The sequence below is a fragment of the Pleurodeles waltl genome, chromosome 6 (genome assembly GCF_031143425.1).
Source record: "Pleurodeles waltl isolate 20211129_DDA chromosome 6, aPleWal1.hap1.20221129, whole genome shotgun sequence".
Taxonomy (NCBI): Eukaryota; Metazoa; Chordata; class Amphibia; order Caudata; family Salamandridae; genus Pleurodeles; species Pleurodeles waltl.
The window spans coordinates 1214251173-1214271116 of NC_090445.1; the positions used below are offsets into that span (position 1 = coordinate 1214251173).

The window sequence follows — 19944 nt, forward strand, 5'->3', positions numbered from 1 at the left end:
TGCAGAGTGCAAACAGGCGTCGGGTTTTGTATTAAAAGCAATCGGGAGACCCGGGGGTCTCTTCAACGATGCAGACAGGCACAGGGGGGGCTCCTTGGGGTAGCCACCACCTGGGCTAGGTAGAGGGTCACCTGGGGGTCGCTACTGCACTGTAGTTCGGTTCTTTCTGCTCCTGGGGGCTGCAGGTGCAGTGTTGGTTCCAGGCGTCGGGTCCCTTGTTACAGGCAGTCGCGGTCAGGGGGAGCCTCTGGATTTCCTCTGCAGGCGTCGCTGTGGGGGCCCAGGGGGGTCGTCTCTGGTTACTCATGGGCTCGCAGTCGCCGGGGAGTCCTCCCTGAGGTGTTTGTTTTCCGCAGGTAGAGCCGGGGGCGTCGGAGCAGAGTGGAAAGTCTCACGCTTCCGGCGGGAAACATGAAGTCTTTAAAGTTGCTTCTTTGTTGCACAAAGTTGCAGATTGATGAACAGGGCCGCTGTTCTCTGGAGTTTCTTGGTCCTTGGTTGCAGGGCAGTCCTCTGAGGCTTCAGAGGTTGCTGGTCCCTGTTGGATGTGTCGCTGTTGCAGTTTTCCTCGAAGTTGGACGACAGGCCGGTAGGGCTGGGGCCAAAGAAGTTGTCGTCTCCGTCTTCACTGCAGGGTTTCAGGTCAGCAGTCCTTCTTCTTGTTAAGGTAGCTGGAATCTAGTTTCCTAGGCTCTGGGGGCCCCTAAATACTGAATTTAGGGGGGTGTTTAGGTCTGGGAGGGCAGTAGCCAATGGCTACTGTCCTTGAGGGTGGCTACACCCTCTTTGTGCCTCCTCCCTGTGGGGAGGGGGGCACATCCCTAATCCTATTGGGGGAATCCTCCAACCAAAGGAGGATTTCTAAAAGTAAGAGTCACCTCAGGACACCTTAGGGGCTGTCCTGACTGGTGGGTGACTCCTCCTTGTTTTCCTAATTAGCTCCTCCAGCCTTGCTGCCAAAAGTGGGGGCAGTGGCCGGAGGGGCGTGCATCTCCACTAGCTGGGATGCCCTGTGGCGCTGTAACAAAGGGGGTGAGCCTTTGAGACTCACCGCCAGGTGTTACAGTTCCTGCAGGTGGAGGTGAGATGCACCTCCACCCAGTACAGGCTTTGTTCCTGGCCACAGAGTGACAAAGGCACTCTCCCCATGTGGCCAGCAACATGTCTGGCGTGTGGCAGGCTGGCAAAAACTAGTCAGCCTACACTGGAAGTCGGTATATTTTCAGGGGGCATCTCTAAGATGCCCTCTGGGTGTATTTTACAACAAATTGCACACTGGCATCAGTGTGCATTTATTGTGCTGAGACGTTTGATACCAAACCTCCCAGTTTTCAGTGTAGCCATTATGGTGCTGTGGAGTTCATGTTTGACAAACTCCCAGACCATATACTCTTATGGCTACCCTGCACTTACAATGTCTAAGGTTTGGCTTAGACACTGTAGGGGCATAGCGCTCATGCACTTATGCCCTCACCCGTGGTATAGTGCACCCTGCCTTAGGGCTGTAAGGCCTGCTAGAGGGGTGACTTACCTATGCCAGAGGCAGTATGAGGTTGGCATGGCACTCTGAGGGGAGTGCCATGTCGACTTAGTAATTTTCTCCCCACTAGCACACACAAGCTGTGAAGCAGTGTGCATGTGCTGAGTGAGGGCATCTCTAGGGTGGCATACGACATGCTGCAGCCCTTAGAGACCTTCCCTGGCATCGGGCCCTTGGTACCAGGGGTGCCAGTTACAAGGGACTTACCTGAGTGTCAGGGTTTTGCCAATTGTGGAGGCAAAGGTACAGTTTAGGGAAAGAACACTGGTGCTGGGGCCTTGTTAGGAGGGTCCCAGCACATTTTCAAATCATAACTTAGCATCAGCAAAGGCAAAAAGTCAGGGGGTAACCATGCCAAGGAGGCATTTCCTTACAGTGTACCAAGAGGAGAAACAGTTCTTGGAGGAGATTGCAGAGGAGAATGTGCTGGGGAAAACTGGCGTGGTGGAGATTCCTCTCTTGGCACTTTAGCCTTTGGCTGCTCAGTATCCGAACATCCTTGGAAAGCCAGTTTCCTTTTAAATTTGAGAGGGAGGTGCTGTAAGGATTTTCCCAGTATTCTTGTGGATGTGTATCCTTGATTGTCTCTCATCAAATTCTTCCATTTGGTGAAGTTCTGCCCCGAATCTGTGGCTTTCTTTCATCTGCTTAGAAAGTCCGTGCTCCTCAGTATAAGAGCCTTTTTTCGGCTCCGACGCCGGGTTTTTTCGGCACCAAAACGCCCATCGTGACAATAGGACTCGGTTCAGAAAGACTCTTTTGGGGTTTCGACTCGATGTCGAAGTTTTTCGGAGACTGTGTCTCAACTCGAGTCTGAAGACTTCGATGCATTTGTGGCCTTTTTCGGTGCCAAGGGTGTTGCTTGGTCACCGCTTGATCTCTTGCAGGTAGAGCCATGGCCGTCTGGCAGTGGCATCCCGAGGCCTTTTGTTTGGGTTTGGAGTGGCTCTGGGTTTGTGTCGGGGCAGGTGTACTCAAGTGTTGGCCTGCTGTCGGTGGTCGGTCAGCGTCGGAATCGTCCGAGTCGGATCCTTGAATCGAGATGGCTGTAGGAGGCTGGCCTGGATTCTAGTGGGTACCAGAGCAGCTGCAAATCACGCGGTACCCAGCATTGCAGTCTAGCGTGGGAAGGCAAGGACTTACCTCTACCAAACTTGGACTGAAGAGTCATTGGACTGTGGGAGTCACTTGGACAGAGTTGCTGAGTTCCAGGGACCACGCTCGTCGTGCTGAATGGGGACCCAGAGGACCAGTGATGCAGTCTTTTGGTGCCTACGGTTGCAGGGGGAAGATTCCGTCGACCCACTGGAGATTTCTTCAGAGCTCCTGGTGCAGAGAGGAGGCAGGCTACCCCCAGAGCATGCACCACCTGGAAACAGATGAGAAAGCCGGCAGGATGAAGCGATACAAGGTTGCTAGTAGACGTCTTGCTACTTTGTTGCGGTTTTGTAGGCGTCCTGAGCAGTCAGCGGTCGATCCTTTGGCAGAAGGTGAAGAGGAAGATGCAGAGGAACTATGATGAGCTCTTGCATTCGTTATCTGAAGAATTCCCCAAAGCAGAGACCCTAAATAGCCAGAAAGGGAGGTTTGGCTACCTAGGAAGAAGGATTGGCTACCAAGAGAGTTAATAGCCTATCAGAAGAAGCCTCTGACGTCACCTGCTGGTCCTGGCCACTCAGAGCAGTCCAGTGTGCCAGAGACACCTCTGTTTCCAAGATGGCAGAGGGCTGGGACACACTGGAGGAGCTCTGGGCACCTCCCCTGGGAGGTGCAGGTCAGGGGAGTGGTCACTCCCCTTTCCTTTGTCCAGTTTCGCGCCAGAGCAGGGTTGGGGGATCCCTGAACCGGTGTAGACTGGCTTATGCAGAGATGGGCACCATCTGTGCCCATCAAAGCACTTCCAGAGGCTGTGGGGAGGCTACTCCTCCCCAGCCTTCACATCTATTTCCAAAGGGAGAGGGTGTTACACCCTCTCTCAAAGGAAGTCCTTTGTTCTGCCTTCCTGGGCCAGGGCTGCCTGGACCCCAGGAGGGCAGAAACCTGTCTTAGGGGTTGGCAGCAGCAGCAGCTGCAGTGGAGACCCCGGAAAGGCAGTTTGGTAGTACCCGGGTACTATGCTAGAGACCCGGGGGATCATGGAATTGTCCACCCAATGCCAGAATGGCATTGGGGTGACAATTCCATGATCTTAGGCATGTTACATGGCCATGTTCGGAGTTACCATTGTGACGCTGTACATAGGTAGTGACCTATGTATAGTGCACGCGTGTAATGGTGTCCCCACTCACAAAGTTCGGGGAATTTGCCATGAACGATGTGGGGGCACCTTGGCTAGTGCCAGGGTGCCCACACACTAAGTAACTTTGCACCCAACCTTCACCAGGTGAAGGTTAGACATATAAGTGACTTATAAGTTACTTAAGTGCAGTGGTAAATGGCTGTTATTTCACGCAGGCTGCACTGGCAGGCCTGTGTAAGAATTGTCAGAGCTCCCTATGGGTAGCAAAAGAAATGCTGCAGCCCATAGGGATCTCCTGGAACCCCAATACCCTGGGTACCTCAGTACCATATACTAGGGAATTATATGGGTCTACCAGTATGCCAATGTGAATTGGTAAATTTAGTCACTAGCCTGTTAGTGACAAATTTGGAGAGCAGAGAGAGCATAACCACTGAGGTTCTGGTTAGCAGAGCCTCAGTGAGACAGTTAGGCATCACACAGAGAACACATACAGGGCACATACTTATGAGCACTGGGACCCTGCCTGGCAGGGTCCCAGTGACACATAGACTAAAACAACATATATACAGTGAAATATGGTGGTAACATGCCAGGCAAGATGGTACTTTCCTACAATGGCCATATCCTCTTCTTCGACGTCAAGGTGCTCGGTACTCTTCGACGCCATTTGTAGTCGTCTCACCCTGAATGGTACGTTGGGTCTTGAAAAGTGTTTCAACCAAGAATTCATGGTCCTTCAGGACAACATGATTATAAACTATGTGGCGGGCCTTATGTATGACCTTGTGGTATGTTGTAATATCATTGGGTGGAAGCTTTGCCGGATACACATCTGGGTCGGTCACAACCAGGGAGTGGGGTGTTGGGGGAGAGATTTGGCTAGATTTCAGTGGTGAGTCAAGATCCTAGTTGTTCCACGGGTCATCCCTGGGTTCAGGATCACAGTGTACATCATAGGGATCAGCTGGATGAAGTGGGCTACTCTTCCGCAAGAATAGTGTGGAGACTCCGCTGGTGAATATGAAGGAAGAGGGGAACGTGGAGAAGGAGGAGGTCAAGCAAGGAGGGGGCTAGTGCCCCTGACTGTATGCCTCTTATGCTTTGGAGGCAGAGAAGGCTCTAAGGCTATCTGTTCCTTGGAAGTCAATTTCCTCTTCCTTGGGAGAGTCTCTTGTGGTTCGAAGGCAGCTTTGTGGAGATTTAGGTTGCTCTGGATCTTCGGAGTTAGCAGCGAACTGAGTTTTCAATACCAAATGTGTCTTTGGTGTCAAGGGAACCTTTGAAGTGGAGGCTGTTTTTGGCGCTGGGGTCTACGGTGCCGATTAAGGTACAAATCCGAAGCTAATGGCAGAAAATAAACAATTTAATAATAGAGCCCGTGCTCTTCGAGAAAAAACAAGTTGAAAACATCCGAGTCCAACACTAGGTGGCGGGAGCACGCACAGCATGTGTATCAACAGCCACTTATGCTACGAACATGTATTTAACATGTACAGCAAATAGCAAAGTCCAATATGAAAGTAAGTATTGCAGGCTAAGATATTTTGAAAAGTCCCAGTACATATAATAGTTAAAAAGTATTGCCAGACATTAGGACCCGATATTAAAGAACACTGTCAAGCACAAACAATGGCAAGTATCTCAAGCTTAAGCCTCTTAATTAATTATCCACAGATGGGTTGCAATATGAAGCAAGTACCGGTTCAAAAGGGGTCCTGAACAACCTGTCAAGTGAATCAGCATCTTGTTTCAAAATCATGTATATCAAAGAGCCAAAGTATCTCCAAGTAAACACCAAGCTACAGTCTTGCCTCGAAACATAGAAAACATTGAAAAGTAACATTTCTCAATTACTAGTTCTAAAATCAATACTTACAATTCCCAAAGTGTTTGTTCCCAAAATATATTAAAGCAAGGACAGTGTCAAGGTGGTAAAGAATTTGGGCTCAAGGATATAGAGTATAGGTATAGGGGTTACGGGCGCAGGGTGAGTGGTATGACATATAAGGGTGAGGCATTAACATGTTAGGAGTTAAGGGTATGGATGAGAATTAATGGTACAGTACTCACTGCTTAGGGGTTTATGGTAAATGGGTTAATAGTATGAGTTGGGACAATGCCTTAGTTACCCAAAGTAATAATGCACCTTCATGCATACGAGCCGGGGTCCAACTGAAATAAGGGTCTTTAATGACATAGATCCCCTGCTGCCTAAAATCACATTATTGGGAATCCCCAGTGGTGAAGATCTCTCACTGACTAACCTCAAACTTTGCACGCTGGACATGACAGCCGCAAAAAGAAACATAGTGAACATGTGGGGGTTCCCGAAGAGTACCCATAAAACAGGAGTAGCAACCTGGAATGGACCTAATTACTACCCAGTCTGCTTCTCTGCTCTTTGGACTAACATCTACATTTATTTGGTGGGAGGAGAGCATTGAAGGAGTGCTATGGGGGGTACAGGTGGCAGGGGAGGGTAAATGTGCTAAGTACAGATGAGTGTGCTGGTTTCTGGGCTTCCCAGCTACTTAGCCAATTCATTCCATCCCTTCTGCTATAGAGCACAGCATTAAATGAGTGCAAAGGCTGGCTGAAGAAGTACAAGTATGATCTACCTGTACTAAATGAATTAGCAATAAAGTACACTACAACGTTTAAATCAGTTCTGTTCTGCTGTAGTTTCATTTTTTTGTCAATTAGTTAAAAAAACGTACTTTCTTCAACAGACTCCGCAGATACTCTATGGTCAGCCTGAAGCAAAATAACATCAGCAGCTGCTAAGCAATGTCTTGATTCCATGTACAATTGCTAGTAAAAAAAAAAAAAAACACACACAGTTACCAATCTTGTAACTTATAAAACACTGCATAAACAATCCAATGCAGATCACAAGCAAATCAACACAACAGTTGAAAACTATGACAGTATAAATATGCTATGTAAACAAGCATAGAGAAGGATTTTTTAACTCAGGGAAAGTGTTTCATAATAGTTGGGCAACTTTGTTTGTTGTCGTACAAAGAAACTCCCCTAATGAAGTAAATTCACAGGCTGCAAAAATATGGAGACTTGAGATAAGAGTTCAAGAACAAGATAGCATTAGAAAAGTGAAGACGTACCCTAAAAGACGATTGTTATGAAAAGGAGTTAGAAAATGATGGTTGTGTTTTAACAAGAAAATCTGAAAGGCAAACGTAGCAAAAACTGTGGTAGATACATTTGATAGACTATTTTTTGGTTGTGTCTTTAGGAAAGCCTATACATTTTTACTTTGGGAGCAAAGTACCCATAAACCAAACAGCATAGTAGGGCTACTAAGTAAAACTAAGAAAGATGCACAACGATTAGTGAACAGCATTGGTCTTTATGACAGGCAAATGCTTCCTACAGGCTTACACTTCCTAAACAAAACTAATCATAAATCAAATAAAAAAAACAACAAAGTAACCAGATCAAAAACACTACACTGGCCTTCAATTACAAGCAGTACGCCATGTCACAGTTACAGAGTAACAACAGGAATAATAGATGACTAATTACTAAAATCTAATAGGAACACAATGGGGACAATGTAATCCATCCATGAAATACAGTTTGATGGCCATCAGAGCCACAAAACACACATGAAAATGAAAGGTTGAAGGGAGCTGATTCAAATGTCACTTTGTAGTAATTTTGTATTTTTATTTAGGAACACGATTTTACATTTTGTGTTTTATAACCATTTTTAATTTTTAGCACAACACAGACCTTGAGGCACATAAACAGTCTGACTATTATCCCTGGCCCAATACAAACCATAAATGCCAGGTGCTGGACTTGGCTCACAGCAGTGTCCCCCCCAAACTCTTTGCCTTTACCCCTTCTATTTTTTTAATTTCATTTTGTTTGCATTAGGCTCTGTGCACGTTACCAGTGCTAAAGTGCTTGTACTGTCTCCTCTTAACAGGTCATTATTGGCTTACTTTTGATTGGCACATTTCATTTACCTGTAAGTTCCTTATAAGTGGTATAACATGTACCCAGGGGCTGTAACTTAAATACTACTGGTGAGCGTGTAGCACTTATTGTGCCACCTACGTAAGTAGCCCTTTAAAACATGCCTCAGGCCAATGCTCAGGTGCTATGGATGGCTGCAGCAATTCCTCACACTTGCAACAGGAAATATCTTTGGTGCAAGGGATTACCTTTTTAATTTCCCTAGCAGCCTGAGGTATTTAGTTTAAACTTTGCAATGACGATCGGCATGCATGGCGCGCTGAAGTCATTACATTTGAATGTGAAATGAGCTGATTGGCACAAATCAAACCACAGGCAATGAGAGTTACTCTGTGAGAATCCCATTGACCTTGGTTTGATGTGTGCCTGTCCTGGGCACTATGCCCAGCCACACATGTGGTGTAGCATTTTAATCGTGACAAGTGGAGAAATGCTGGGTAGAAGGCATTTTGTGGATTTTTGCTGATTCTGGAAGTTTATTTTACAGAAATGCAAGGGTGATGTATAGTTTAAGGTTAGCAAGGGGATGTGGGTAAAAATAAAAACCTTTTGAGATCTACATGAGGCACATCACCCTCCACTGGGTGTTTAGTTTTTAGAAAAGCCTGGGTTTGGTAGGCTTCCCCAAGCGGCCGTCGATCCCCAGTCAAAAAAACACTGCTATCTCCGTTGCCAAATTATATCCATTTTGGGATAGGAAATGTTGATGTCTCTACATTGTATTTTGTTGCCTTTCCTGTCGAGGCTACTATGTCCATCCACACATGAGGTACCACTTTTATTGCGAACTTGGGGGAATGGTGGAAAATGTATTATGCCCTGCAGATTCTAGAACTTTCCATCACAGAAATGAGGCAAGTGTTTTTTTTTTTTTAGTTGAAGTTGGAGGTTTGTGGGCTTCTGGGTAGGAAAATCTTTTGAGAGACATCCAAGTCATCTAGTTTTACAAAATGTGCAGATTTGCTGGGTTTCCCTAAGCGTCATCTGAGCTAGGGCCCAAATTCCACAGCTAGCCACATTGCAAAAAAGGGGTCAGTTTTCAGCAGAAAAATAGGATGTGTTCATTTTGCGTTTTGAGGTATTTCCTGTCAGGGAGACACGTGGAAATACAAAATAGTAGAACATTTGTTATTATCAATTTTATTACTCTGCATTTGGGCCTTCTAAATGTAAACCACTGCATAAGAAAGACGACATTTGGAAAAATCCCCTCTGAATCACATGCTAGTATGGGTTCTCAAATTCAGAGTACAAATAATCAGCGGTGGAGGCCGCAAATCTCAATGGGGGTGGGGGGAACAGAGGGGGAAAGGGACGGGGAGATATTACATTTGAGAGGAAAAAATAAATAAAATTAAATTTTAAAAAAAATTAAAAAAAATCTTACCTTACCGCCATCTCCTGCTGCCTCGCGCTCCTCTTCCTTCGATTTGGTGTCCCAGCATTCACTGGGACACCAGCACAGGCTCCCCAGCAATCCTGGTGCTGCTTACATGCTAAACATAACGTGTAAGCAGCATCAGTATTAGTCTGAGCGGAAGTCACTGCTGCTCAGACACAAGCCTGAGGTCTGTGCTGTTTTTTCAGCCTGGCTGTGTACACAGCCAGGCTGGAGAAACCTAAGTGTGCATGTGTGTTTCACCGGCCTCAGACACCTGGCCAAACACACATATACACTTATTGCACTCTCCCCTCCTCCCATTGCCCAGCCCCGCCCTTCCACTGTACTCTGGCTGAGACAGCAGATGAAAGATGAAATGATAGAAAACGTATTGTTTCATTTTTCATCTCCTGGCTATTGGCCGGTAGAGGGGCGATACTCCTTTGCCGTAGCGAAGGAGCCGCCCCTGCAAATAACGACGGATCCTAAACTCTGTATCTGTTGTCTATTTCAGAAATACATAGGTTTCCTTGATACTTATTTTTCACACTTTACATTTTAAACATATGAATTGCTGTATACCAGGTGCACAATGAAAACATATTGTACAGTGAAGTTCAGTAGTTGGCTCTGAGTAACTTGGGTTCTTGCTAATCCTACAAACCCTATATATCCCCTTATCCATAAGGGTCTAGTATATTGCTTTTGTAAATCAGCCATTGTGACAAGTAGTTATAAATGAAAACATTTCACAAATGGCTGTCTTTTCCTATTCATTTTCAATTTTTCTTTTTCTTTCAACTGTTAGTTTTTGGGGGAAAACCTTGAGGGATCTACACAGATGACCCCTTGGTGAACTCAAAATGTTGTATACTTTTTGGAAATCTATAACTTTCCGACATCACTCATTTTTTTTATCGTGGTTTCCACCACAAACTGGAAGTAGGTTGAAAACACAAAAATGAGGAAAAATGGCCTACGTCTTTGTAGAAGGCAAAAACTGTGTAAGAAATATGTTTTTTTGATTCCGCTCTTGATGTTTCTGAATGCCGAGAAGATGATAACTTTAGCACAGCAAACCTTTTGTTGATGGTATTCTTAAGGAAACAAAAATGGACACTTTTTTGCAGAGCATTTTTCCCTATCCCCCCCACAAAAAACATACAATAGCTAAATTTTGCTTATTTTGTCAGTTCCCTCCAGGGGAACCCATAAACCTTTAGAATCCCCAGGATGTTGGAAGAAAAAGGAGACAAATTTGGCATGGATAGCTGATGTCGAAAAAAAAAATTGGATGCGTAAGCTAAAATTACGTTATAGCCAGAACAAGGGCTTAGCATTCTATGGGGGGGGGGGAAGCCTGGCAGCAAAAGGGTTAAACTGCCAATCTGACTAGGTAAAATAACCCTGTAAAAAACTGGGTTACTGCATGAGGAGGGTTAAACTCTATTCAAGCAGAAACCACAATCCTTGTCAGGGATAAGTCACAAGCTAACCCTAAATTAACCTGTGCTCGACCCCCTGGTAGTTTGGCACAGAGCAGTCAGGCTTAACTTAAGAGACAATGTGTAAAGTATTTGTGCAACACTACAAACAGTAGAACCGGGGATACACAGTTTAAGATTTCAGTGAAAATAGTGCCAAAAAGAACAAAGTGCCTTCTGTGGCTACCTGGTCGTTCTGGACCGGGACAAATTCACAACTTCAAGCTGACCACGATGAAGCATAGGCCGGCTACAGGAGCCCAGTTAGGCCCGCTGAACGAATTACTTTAAATCCTGGTTGTGGAACATCACAAGGTCCAGCATCGAGGATGCGTGACACAGTCGAGGTGATGCGTCAGTTCCAAGGAGGCAGCCCCGAGATGTGAGGACCTGCATCGTCGTCTAGGCTGCAGTCAAGAAGAAATTTGCGACGTGAAGGCCTGCGTTGGGGAAGCTTTGAACAGTTGCAGTTCTGAGGCAGGCTGCAAGGGTGATGTGGAGTCCTTGTGCTGAGAAAAAAAACCTTGTTGCAGAGGCGAGTTATCAGTTCTGCTCAGGATTTAGATGCCCAACAGAGCTAATCTCTTCTACGGGATCCACAGATGGACTAGTAAAGCTCCTTCAAAACCACTTCCAAGAGTCCAATAATGGGGTGGCGCCACTTGGCAGGGTAGAACTCACAGATGACAGAGTTCAGGATTTGTGGTCACTGTTGCTGGAGCCTTCTCTCACTGGAGGCTCTAGTGAGGAGGCCAGCCACCTAGCCCATGGAGTCACTCTGGGGTCCGGGGTTCAACAGCGGCAGGTTAAGTTCTTCTCACCCACACAGGAGTGCAGCAGGCAGCAGGTCAGCACAGCATGGCAGCAGTCCATTAGAGTTGCAGGCATTTCAGCAGCACAGCATTCCTCCTTCCTGGCAGCGTATCTACAGGTCCAGATGTGTTCTTAGAAGATGCCCCCTGTATATTACCCAATCCTTCAGTGCAGGACTGACTGGTCTGTGCCAGCCTGCCACTGAAACGAGTTTCTGACCCCCTGAGGTGAGAGCCTTTGTGCTCTCTGAGGCCTGAAACAAAGCCTGCACTGGGTGGAGGTGCTTAAAACCTCCCCTCTGCAGGAAGTGTAACACCTAGCAGTGAGCCTCAAAGGCACAGGCTTTGTGTTACAATGCCCCTGGGCACTCCAGCTAGTGGAGATGCCTGCCCCCTGGACACAGCCCCCACTTTTAGCGGCAAGTCCAGAGGAGATAATGAGAAAAACAAAGAGGAATCACCTACCAGTCAGGACAGCCCCTAAGGTGCCCTGAGCTGAGGTGACCCCTGCCTTTAGAAATCTTCCATCTTGGTTTTGGAGGATTCCCCAATAGGAATAGGGATGTGCCCCCCTCCCTTCAGGGAGGAGGCACAAAGAGGGTGTAGCACCCTCAAGGACAGTAGCCATTGGCTACTGCCCCCCAGACCTAAACACACCCCTAAATAGAGTATTTAGGGGTGACTCTGAACCCAGGAAATCAGATTCCTGCAACCTACAACAACAAGAAGGACTGCTGACATGAAAGCCCCGCAGAGACGGAGACGGCAACTGACTTGGCCCCAGACTCAAAGAACATGCACAGCAATGCATCCGACAAGGACTCAGAGGACTGCCCTGAAACCGAAAGACCAAGAAAATCCAGAGAACAGTGGCACTGCTCAAAAACAGCAATAACTTTGCAACTTTTAAAGAACTCTCTCTTACCGCCGGAAGCGTGAGACTTTTCACTCTGCACCCAAGGCCCCTGGCTGGAGCTCCAGAGAATAAACACCACAGAGAGGACTCCCAGGCAACTACGACGACGTGAGTACCCCGAGTTGAACCCCCGCAGCCCCACAGCGATGCCTGCAGAGAGGAGCCAGAGGCTCCCCCTGAACCCAACTGCCTGGTAACAAGGAACCCAACGCCTGGACCAAGCATTGCACCCGCAGCCCCCAGGACCGAGAAGAACCACCTTCCAATGCAGGAGTGACCAGTAGGCGGCCCTCTTCCTAGCCCAGTCAGTGGCTGGCCCGTGAAGCCCCACCTTCTGCCCTGCCTGCATCGCCAGAGTGACCCCTGTTCCCTCCATTGCTTTCAATAGCAAACCCAATGCCTACTTTGCACACTACACCCGTTCCTGTGCCGCTGAGGGTGTGTTTTGTGTGCCTGTTTGTGCCCTCCCCCAGTACTCTACAAAACAACACTGGTCAGCTCCCAAAGGACTCAGGTACTTACCTGCTAGCAGACTAGAACCGGAGCACCCCTGTTCTTCATAGCTGCCGATGTGTTTTGAGCCCTTCTTTGACCTCTGCACCTGAATGGCCCTGTGTTGCTGGTGCAGTGACTTTGGGGTTGCCCTGAACCCCCAACGGTAGGCTGCCTATGCCCAGGAGACTGACTGTGTAAGTGCTTTACTTACCTGAGAAACCAAACTTGCCTCCCCCAGGAACAATTGATTTGTGCACTGTGTCCACTTTTAAAACTGCTTATTGCCATTTTAACCTAAATTGTGTGTACTACTGCTTTGAATCAAATGTCCATACTTACCTGAGTGAAGTACCTTGTATTTTATGTACTTACCTCAAATCTTGAATCTTGTGGTTCTAAAATAAATTAAGAAAAGGTAATTTTCTATATAAAAATGATTGGCCTGGATTCAAGTCTTTGAGTGTGTGTTCCTCATGTATTGCCTGTGTGTGTACAACAAATGCTTAACACTACCCTCTGATAAGCCTACTGCTCGACCACACTACCACAAAATAGAGCATTAGTATTATCTAATTTTGCCACTATAAACCTCTAAGGGGAACCCTTGGACTCTGTGCACACTATCTCTCACTTTGAGATAGTATATACAAAGCCACCTTCGTACAGGGGGCATGCAGCCCTTTGTGTGGAGGCAGGTGTACGAAAGTACCATCTTGCCTGGCATGTTACCCCCATATTTCACTGTATATATGTTGTTTTAGTGTATGTGTCACTGGGACCCTGCCAGCCAGGGCCCCAGTGCTCATAAGTGTGCCCTGTATGCGTTCCCTGTGTGATGACTAACTGTCTCACTGAGGCTCTGCTAACCAGAACCTCAGTGGTTATGCTCTCTCTGCTTTCTAAATTGTCACTAACAGGCTAGTGACCAATTGCACCAATTCACATTGGCATACTGGAACACCCTTATAATTCCCTAGTATATGGTACTGAGGTACCCAGGGTATTGGGGTTCCAGGAGATCCCTATGGGCTGCAGCATTTCTTTTGCCACCCATAGGGAGCTCTGACAATTCTTACACAGGCCTGCCACTGCAGCCTGAGTGAAATAACGCCCACGTTATTTCACAGCCATTTACCACTGCACTTAAGTACCTTGTAAGTCACCTATATGTCTAACCTTCACCTGGTGAAGGTTGGGTGCAAAGTTACTTAGTGTGTGGGCACCCTGGCACTAGCCAAGGTGCCCCCACATCGTTCAGGGTAAATTCCCCGGACTTTGTGAGTGCGGGGACACCATTTCACGCGTGCACTATACATAGGTCACTACCTATGTATAGCGTCACAATGGTAACTGCGAACATGGCCATGTAACATGTCTAAGATCATGGAATTGTCACCCCAATGCCATTCTGGCATTGGGGAGACAATTCCATGATCCCCCGAGTCTCTAGCACAGACCCAGGTACTGCCAAACTACCTTTCCCGGGGTTTCACTGCAGCTGCTGCTGCTGCCAACCCCTCAGACAGGCTTCTGCCCTACTGGGGTCCAGCCAGGCCTGGCCCAGGAAGGCAGAACAAAGGACTTCCTCAGAGAGAGGGTGTTACACCCTCTCCCTTTGGAAAAAGGTGTCAGGGCTGGGGAGGAGTAGCCTCCCCCAGCCTCTGGAAATGCTTTGATGGGCACAGATGGTGCCCATCTCTGCATAAGACAGTCTACACTGGTTCAGGGATCCCTCAGCCCTGCTCTGGCACGAAACTGGACAAAGGAAAGGGGAGTGACCACTCCCCTGACCTGCACCTCCCAGGGGAGGTGCCTAGAGCTCCTCCAGCGTGCCCCAGACCTCTGCCATCTTGGATTCAGAGGTGTGCTGGCACACTGGACTGCTCTGAGGGGCCAGCAGGTGACGTCAGAGACTCCTTCTGATAGGCTCTTACCTGTGTTATTAGCCTATCCTCCTTCCTAGGTAACCAAACCTCCTTTTCTGGCTATTTAGGGTATCTGCTTTGGGGAATTTTTCAGATACCGAATGCAAGAGCTCACCAGAGTTCCTCTGCATCTCTCTCTTCACCTTCTGCCAAAGGATCGACCGCTGACTGCTCAGGACGCCTGCAAAACCGCAACAAAGTAGCAAAGACGACTACTGCAACCTTGTATCGCTTCTCCTGCCGCCCTCTCGACTGTTTCCTGGTGGTGCATGCTCTGGGGGAAGCCTGCCTCCTTCTTGCACCAGGAGCTCTGAAGAAATCTCCCGTGGGACGACGGAATCTTCCCCCTGCAACCGCAGGCAACAAAAGACTGCATCACCGGTCCTCTGGGTCCCCTCTCAGCACGACAAGCGTGGTCCCTGGAACTCAGCAACTCTGTCCAAGTGACTCCCACAGTCCAGTGACTCTTCAGTCCAAGTTTGGTGGAGGTAAGTCCTTGCCTCCCCATGCTAGACTGCATTGCTGGGTACCGCGTGATTTGTAGCTGCTCCGGCTCCTGTGCACTCTTCCAGGATTTCCTTCGTGCACAGCCAAGCCTGGGTCCCAGACACTCTAACCTGCATTGCACAACCTTTTGAGTTGTCCTCCGGCGTCGTGGGACTCCCTTTTCTGACTTCGGGTGGACTCCGGTTCACTCCTCTTCCAAGTGCCTGTTCAGGTACTTCTGCGGGTGCTGCCTGCTTCTGTGAGGGCTCCCTGACTTGCTGGGCGCCCCCTCTATCTCCTCATCCAAGTGGCGACATCCTGGTCCCTCTTGGGCCACAGCAGCATCCAAAAACCCTAACCGCAACCCTTGCAGCTAGCAAGGCTTGTTTGTGGTCTTTCTGCGTGGGAACACCTCTGCAAGCTTCTTCACGACGTGGGACATCCATCCTCCAAAGGGGAAGTTTCTAGCCCTCTTCGTTCTTGCAGAATCCACTGCTTCTACCATCCGGTGGCAGCTTCTTTGCACCCTCAGCTGGCATTTCCTGGGCATCTGCCCACTCTCGACATTGTCGTGACTCTTGGACTTGGGTCCCCTTGTTCCACAGGTACTCAGGTCCGGAAATCCACTGTTGCTTTGCTGGTGTTGGCCTTCCTTGCAGAAACCCCCTATCACGACTTCTGTGCTCTCTGGGGGTTATAGGTGCACTTTACACCTACTTTACAGGGTCTTGGGTTGGGCTATTTTTCTAACCCTCACTGTTTTCTTACAGTCCCAGCGACCCTCTACAAGCTCACATAGATTTGGGGTCCATTCGTGGTTCGCATTCCACTTTTGGAGTATATGGTTTGTGTTGCCTCTATACCTATGTGCTCCTATTGCAATCTACTATAACTTTACATTGCTTGCATTACTTCCTTTTGCTATTACTGCATATTTTTGTACATATATCTTGTGTATATTTGGCATCCTCATACTGAGGGTACTCACTGAGATACTTTTGGCATATTGTCATAAAAATAAAGTACCTTTATTTTTAGTATATCTGTGTATTGTGTTTTCTTATGATATTGTGCATATGACACCAGTGGTATAGTAGGAGCTTTGCATGTCTCCTAGTTCAGCCTAAGCTGCTCTGCTATAGCTACCTTCTATCAGCCTAAGCTGCTAGAAACACCTCTTCTACACTAATAAGGGATAACTGGACATGACACAAGGTGTAAGTACCCCTTGGTACCCACTACAAGCAAGGCCAGCCTCCTACAGCAGGACATAGCCTCTTCAAGGCCAAGAAGGGCTGTGCCTAGCTCCGCCCTCCCACCATGCCAGTGATGGTCTATCCAGGCACATCTAAGCCCTCTATTGTGTGTGGCTGTCTAGGATGAATGCACAAAGCTCAACTGTCAGCTATGTCCAGTGATATGACCCAGAAACAGGATGCAGGCACTAAATAAGTAACACAGGAAAATGGCATTTTCCATATTGTAATTTAAAATCTGACTTCAACATAAAATAAGATTTTTCATTACAATTCTGAAGACCAAACATGAAATGGTTACATGTTCCCAATTGGACGTTACAGCTTATTAACTGTTATACAGTAACTCCAATGTTATCCTAGGTAAGAGGTAGTGAAACCTAAACCTTCCTTTTAAGGGTTGAGCCTGTGATTGCATCTCATTTGCAGAATTCTGTTGTGTACAGTAAAGCGATTGGAGCCCGCCTGTCGCTTACCATCTTATCATTTGTCATTTGTGGTTTGTGTGATAGTCTTCTTTACAGCCTCAGAATTCATCGCTACAGGCCAAGCATTATTTCCATTCCTCTGTGTGGAAAAGGTGCCAAGCACTGATTGATTGAGCCTAATCAGTGCATGACCGCTGATCCGGACATGACTGAGGTAATATTTTGTTCTTTTTAACTTCTAGTACCCTGCAAACCGAAGGCCTGTGACTGGCAAAAACGTGCCCAGCAGGATAAACAAAATTGCAAAGTTGTCTTTTATAGCCAACTTTCTTTGTTTTTAGTGCAGTGATCTGTAGTGAAACTGGTTGCATGCACCCATTTCCCACAGGCTGCAATGGCAGGCCTGCAGAACCCTATGCATGGGAAGAATAATTGCTGCAGCCCACAGCGATCCCCTGGATCCCAAATGCTCTGGGTACCTAGGTACCATATACGAGGAGCTTATAAGGGGGGGACCAGTATGCCAATTGTGGGAAGAAAAGGTCACTAACAACCAAATTTAGAGGAAAGAGCATAAACACTGGGCTTCTGGGTACTAGGATCCCAGTGAACAGAGTCAAGCACACTGACAACAGGCAGCAAATGGGGGTAACCAAGCCAAGAAAGAGGGCATTTTCCTACACTTTGCCATTGTTGACTCTGTAGGAACCACGGTAGTGCCCCTTGGGGAGGTACTTTGGCCTTGCTGATGTTGATAGGAGGTGGTGCTGTCTGAGGAGGTCACGTTTGAGGTCCCACAATAAACAAGACCACGAAAGTAGCTCCGAGGTGCAGGTGTTTGAAAGGCCTCCACTGCTTTTGTCGTCTCCCTGTATTTAAAAAACTTCTCTATTGTGGCATCTATTTGAGGCACAAAGTGATGACCCTTATCAAAGTGCACATAAAGTACGTTTTATTGTGCTTCTGGTTTAAAACCCGAAATTGTAAGCCATGCATGGCGCCTGAATAAGATGCTGGTATTAATCCCCCTAGCTGCGGTGTCGGCAGTATCTAATGCACAGCATATAGAGGTGCTGGGTATGAGTTTGCCCTCTGTGACCAGTTCTTGCTAACCTTCCTTATGCTTATCCAGGTGATATTGTAGGATATCCTCTATTTCATCCCAGTAGGCACGGTCATAACGCTTACTCTCCTTATCAGGAAGCAGAGTATCCCCACTTGCCTGCCAGTTGGCACGTTTGCAAGAAGTGACAAGGGAGTCTGGTGGCAACTACTCTCTAATGTATATGGGATCAGATGGGGAGGGCTTGTATTATTATTATTATTATTTTTTTTTTTAAATCAATTCTGGGCATAACGACCCTAGTCCTAATAGGAACCTGAAATATATATGCTGAGTTTCATAGCATGCCCTTTCACATAGTGAGATATTGTGTAGCCCTATGTGTGTTTGCAAGTGTACAGAAGAGGAAAAGCTCTTCTAGAGGCTCTTTAAGTCCACACTGTGGATCGCAGCAGCTCTGGCTATGACCTCCTGTTAAGAGGTAGCGTCATCAGAAGGAGAGGGGCGGGCAGGATATGAGTCCGGATCTGTGTCCACTTGAAGAATCATCATCATAGGCATCCCATGGGTCATCTTGTGGTGGTGTCCCAAATACATCTTGTGCCTCAACATACCCAGCAGTATTTGATGGAGGAGACCTTTGAGGTGAGATGTCCAATTCATCTCCCACAGACTGTGGTGGTGAAGATGAAGGTGGTGGGGGAAGTGGTGAGGCTGGTAGAAGGGGAAAAGGGTTGGTGGCCTTGACTACTTTCTTCTGCTGTTTGGCAGGAACGGGCATGTCTAGAGCCTCTTGAAATGTTAGCCTCCTTCTAGGTGATGGTAGAGGCGGAGTCGAAGCTTTATCAAGGATACATTCGGTGTGATGCTGAATGTGAATCTGTTTATGTTTAACATAAACTTGTTCTTGTCGTTTATAAAGGATTGGCTCCACAGATGTGTCGGAACTGGACTCGGAGCTCAGCTTAGAGAGGTTTCGGTGCCGAAGAAGATTTTGGCTTAAAAACCAAAGCTCTGCTTCAGGGTCGAGGCGGTCAACATTGACGGCAACGGTCGACTCGTCACTGAAGGTTGATTAGGCACCGGCTGTTGTTCCAGGGCCAAAGTACTTGATGCCGAAAGGCTTCAGCTTCAATAGTGGTTTAGGTGCCGAGCCTGAAGGCGGAGCAATTGAACTAGTTCCTCGCTGCCGACCATCGCCTAAAGGTGATGGATGGAGAATCTCTGAGTGTGGATCCAGAAGGGCTGAATGGCTCTTAGAGGTATCTGTAGGAGGTAGGGGGGCAGGAGATACAGTACTCATGGGATGCTAAGTTGGATTAATGTCCTCTATTTCCAAATTGGCTTCGAGGTCTGAGCCGGTACTGTCCTTAATGGAAAATGCCTCTTCCTCTGCAGCCAACAGCTGAGATCCGCTTTCCTTTTCTTCTGCGTATTTCTGATCAAAGATGTCTGAAGTGTCATTGATGGTTCCGCGCAACATTTCCAGGCGAAGAGTTTACTTTGAGTGGAAGGATTTTCAGGTGTCACAATCCGCTTCCCTGTGTGGAGGTGACAAACACAGATAAAGTGTTGGTCAGTGCGGGGTGTACTTCATGTGGCAATGTGGGCAGTAAGGGAAAGGTGTCTGTTCTATCACTAGTTTGGCATTCTATGAAGACTGTTAGGGAGGCTAAACAAGGGCCCCAAAGGATGAGGCCCTGCAGGAGTCACAGTCAACGTGAACCGAACCGATGGAGATATCATTTGTTTGCAGATGGGAAATGCTATTGATACAATACTGGTGAAGGGTATAAGTTACATGAACTAAAAGGCAAACAGTGACGGAGTCGAAACAGAGTGAAAATACACAAGTCAGAACCAGATGGCGAAACAATAACAATCTACCAATCGAGTCGATGCCCATGAGCATTA

The 19944-nt window shown here is 47.4% G+C and overlaps 1 protein-coding gene across 2 annotated transcripts in view; it reads right to left on the reverse strand.

Annotated features, from left to right (window-relative positions):
- Window positions 1-19944, reverse strand: part of KIFBP (kinesin family binding protein) — a 353399-nt gene that overhangs the window by 283109 nt on the left and 50346 nt on the right. For both annotated transcript variants that reach the window (XM_069240522.1, XM_069240521.1), the window contains exon 5: window positions 6500-6593. In XM_069240522.1, coding sequence (XP_069096623.1) covers window positions 6500-6593 — 94 coding nt within the window. The remainder of the gene's footprint in view (window positions 1-6499; window positions 6594-19944) is intronic.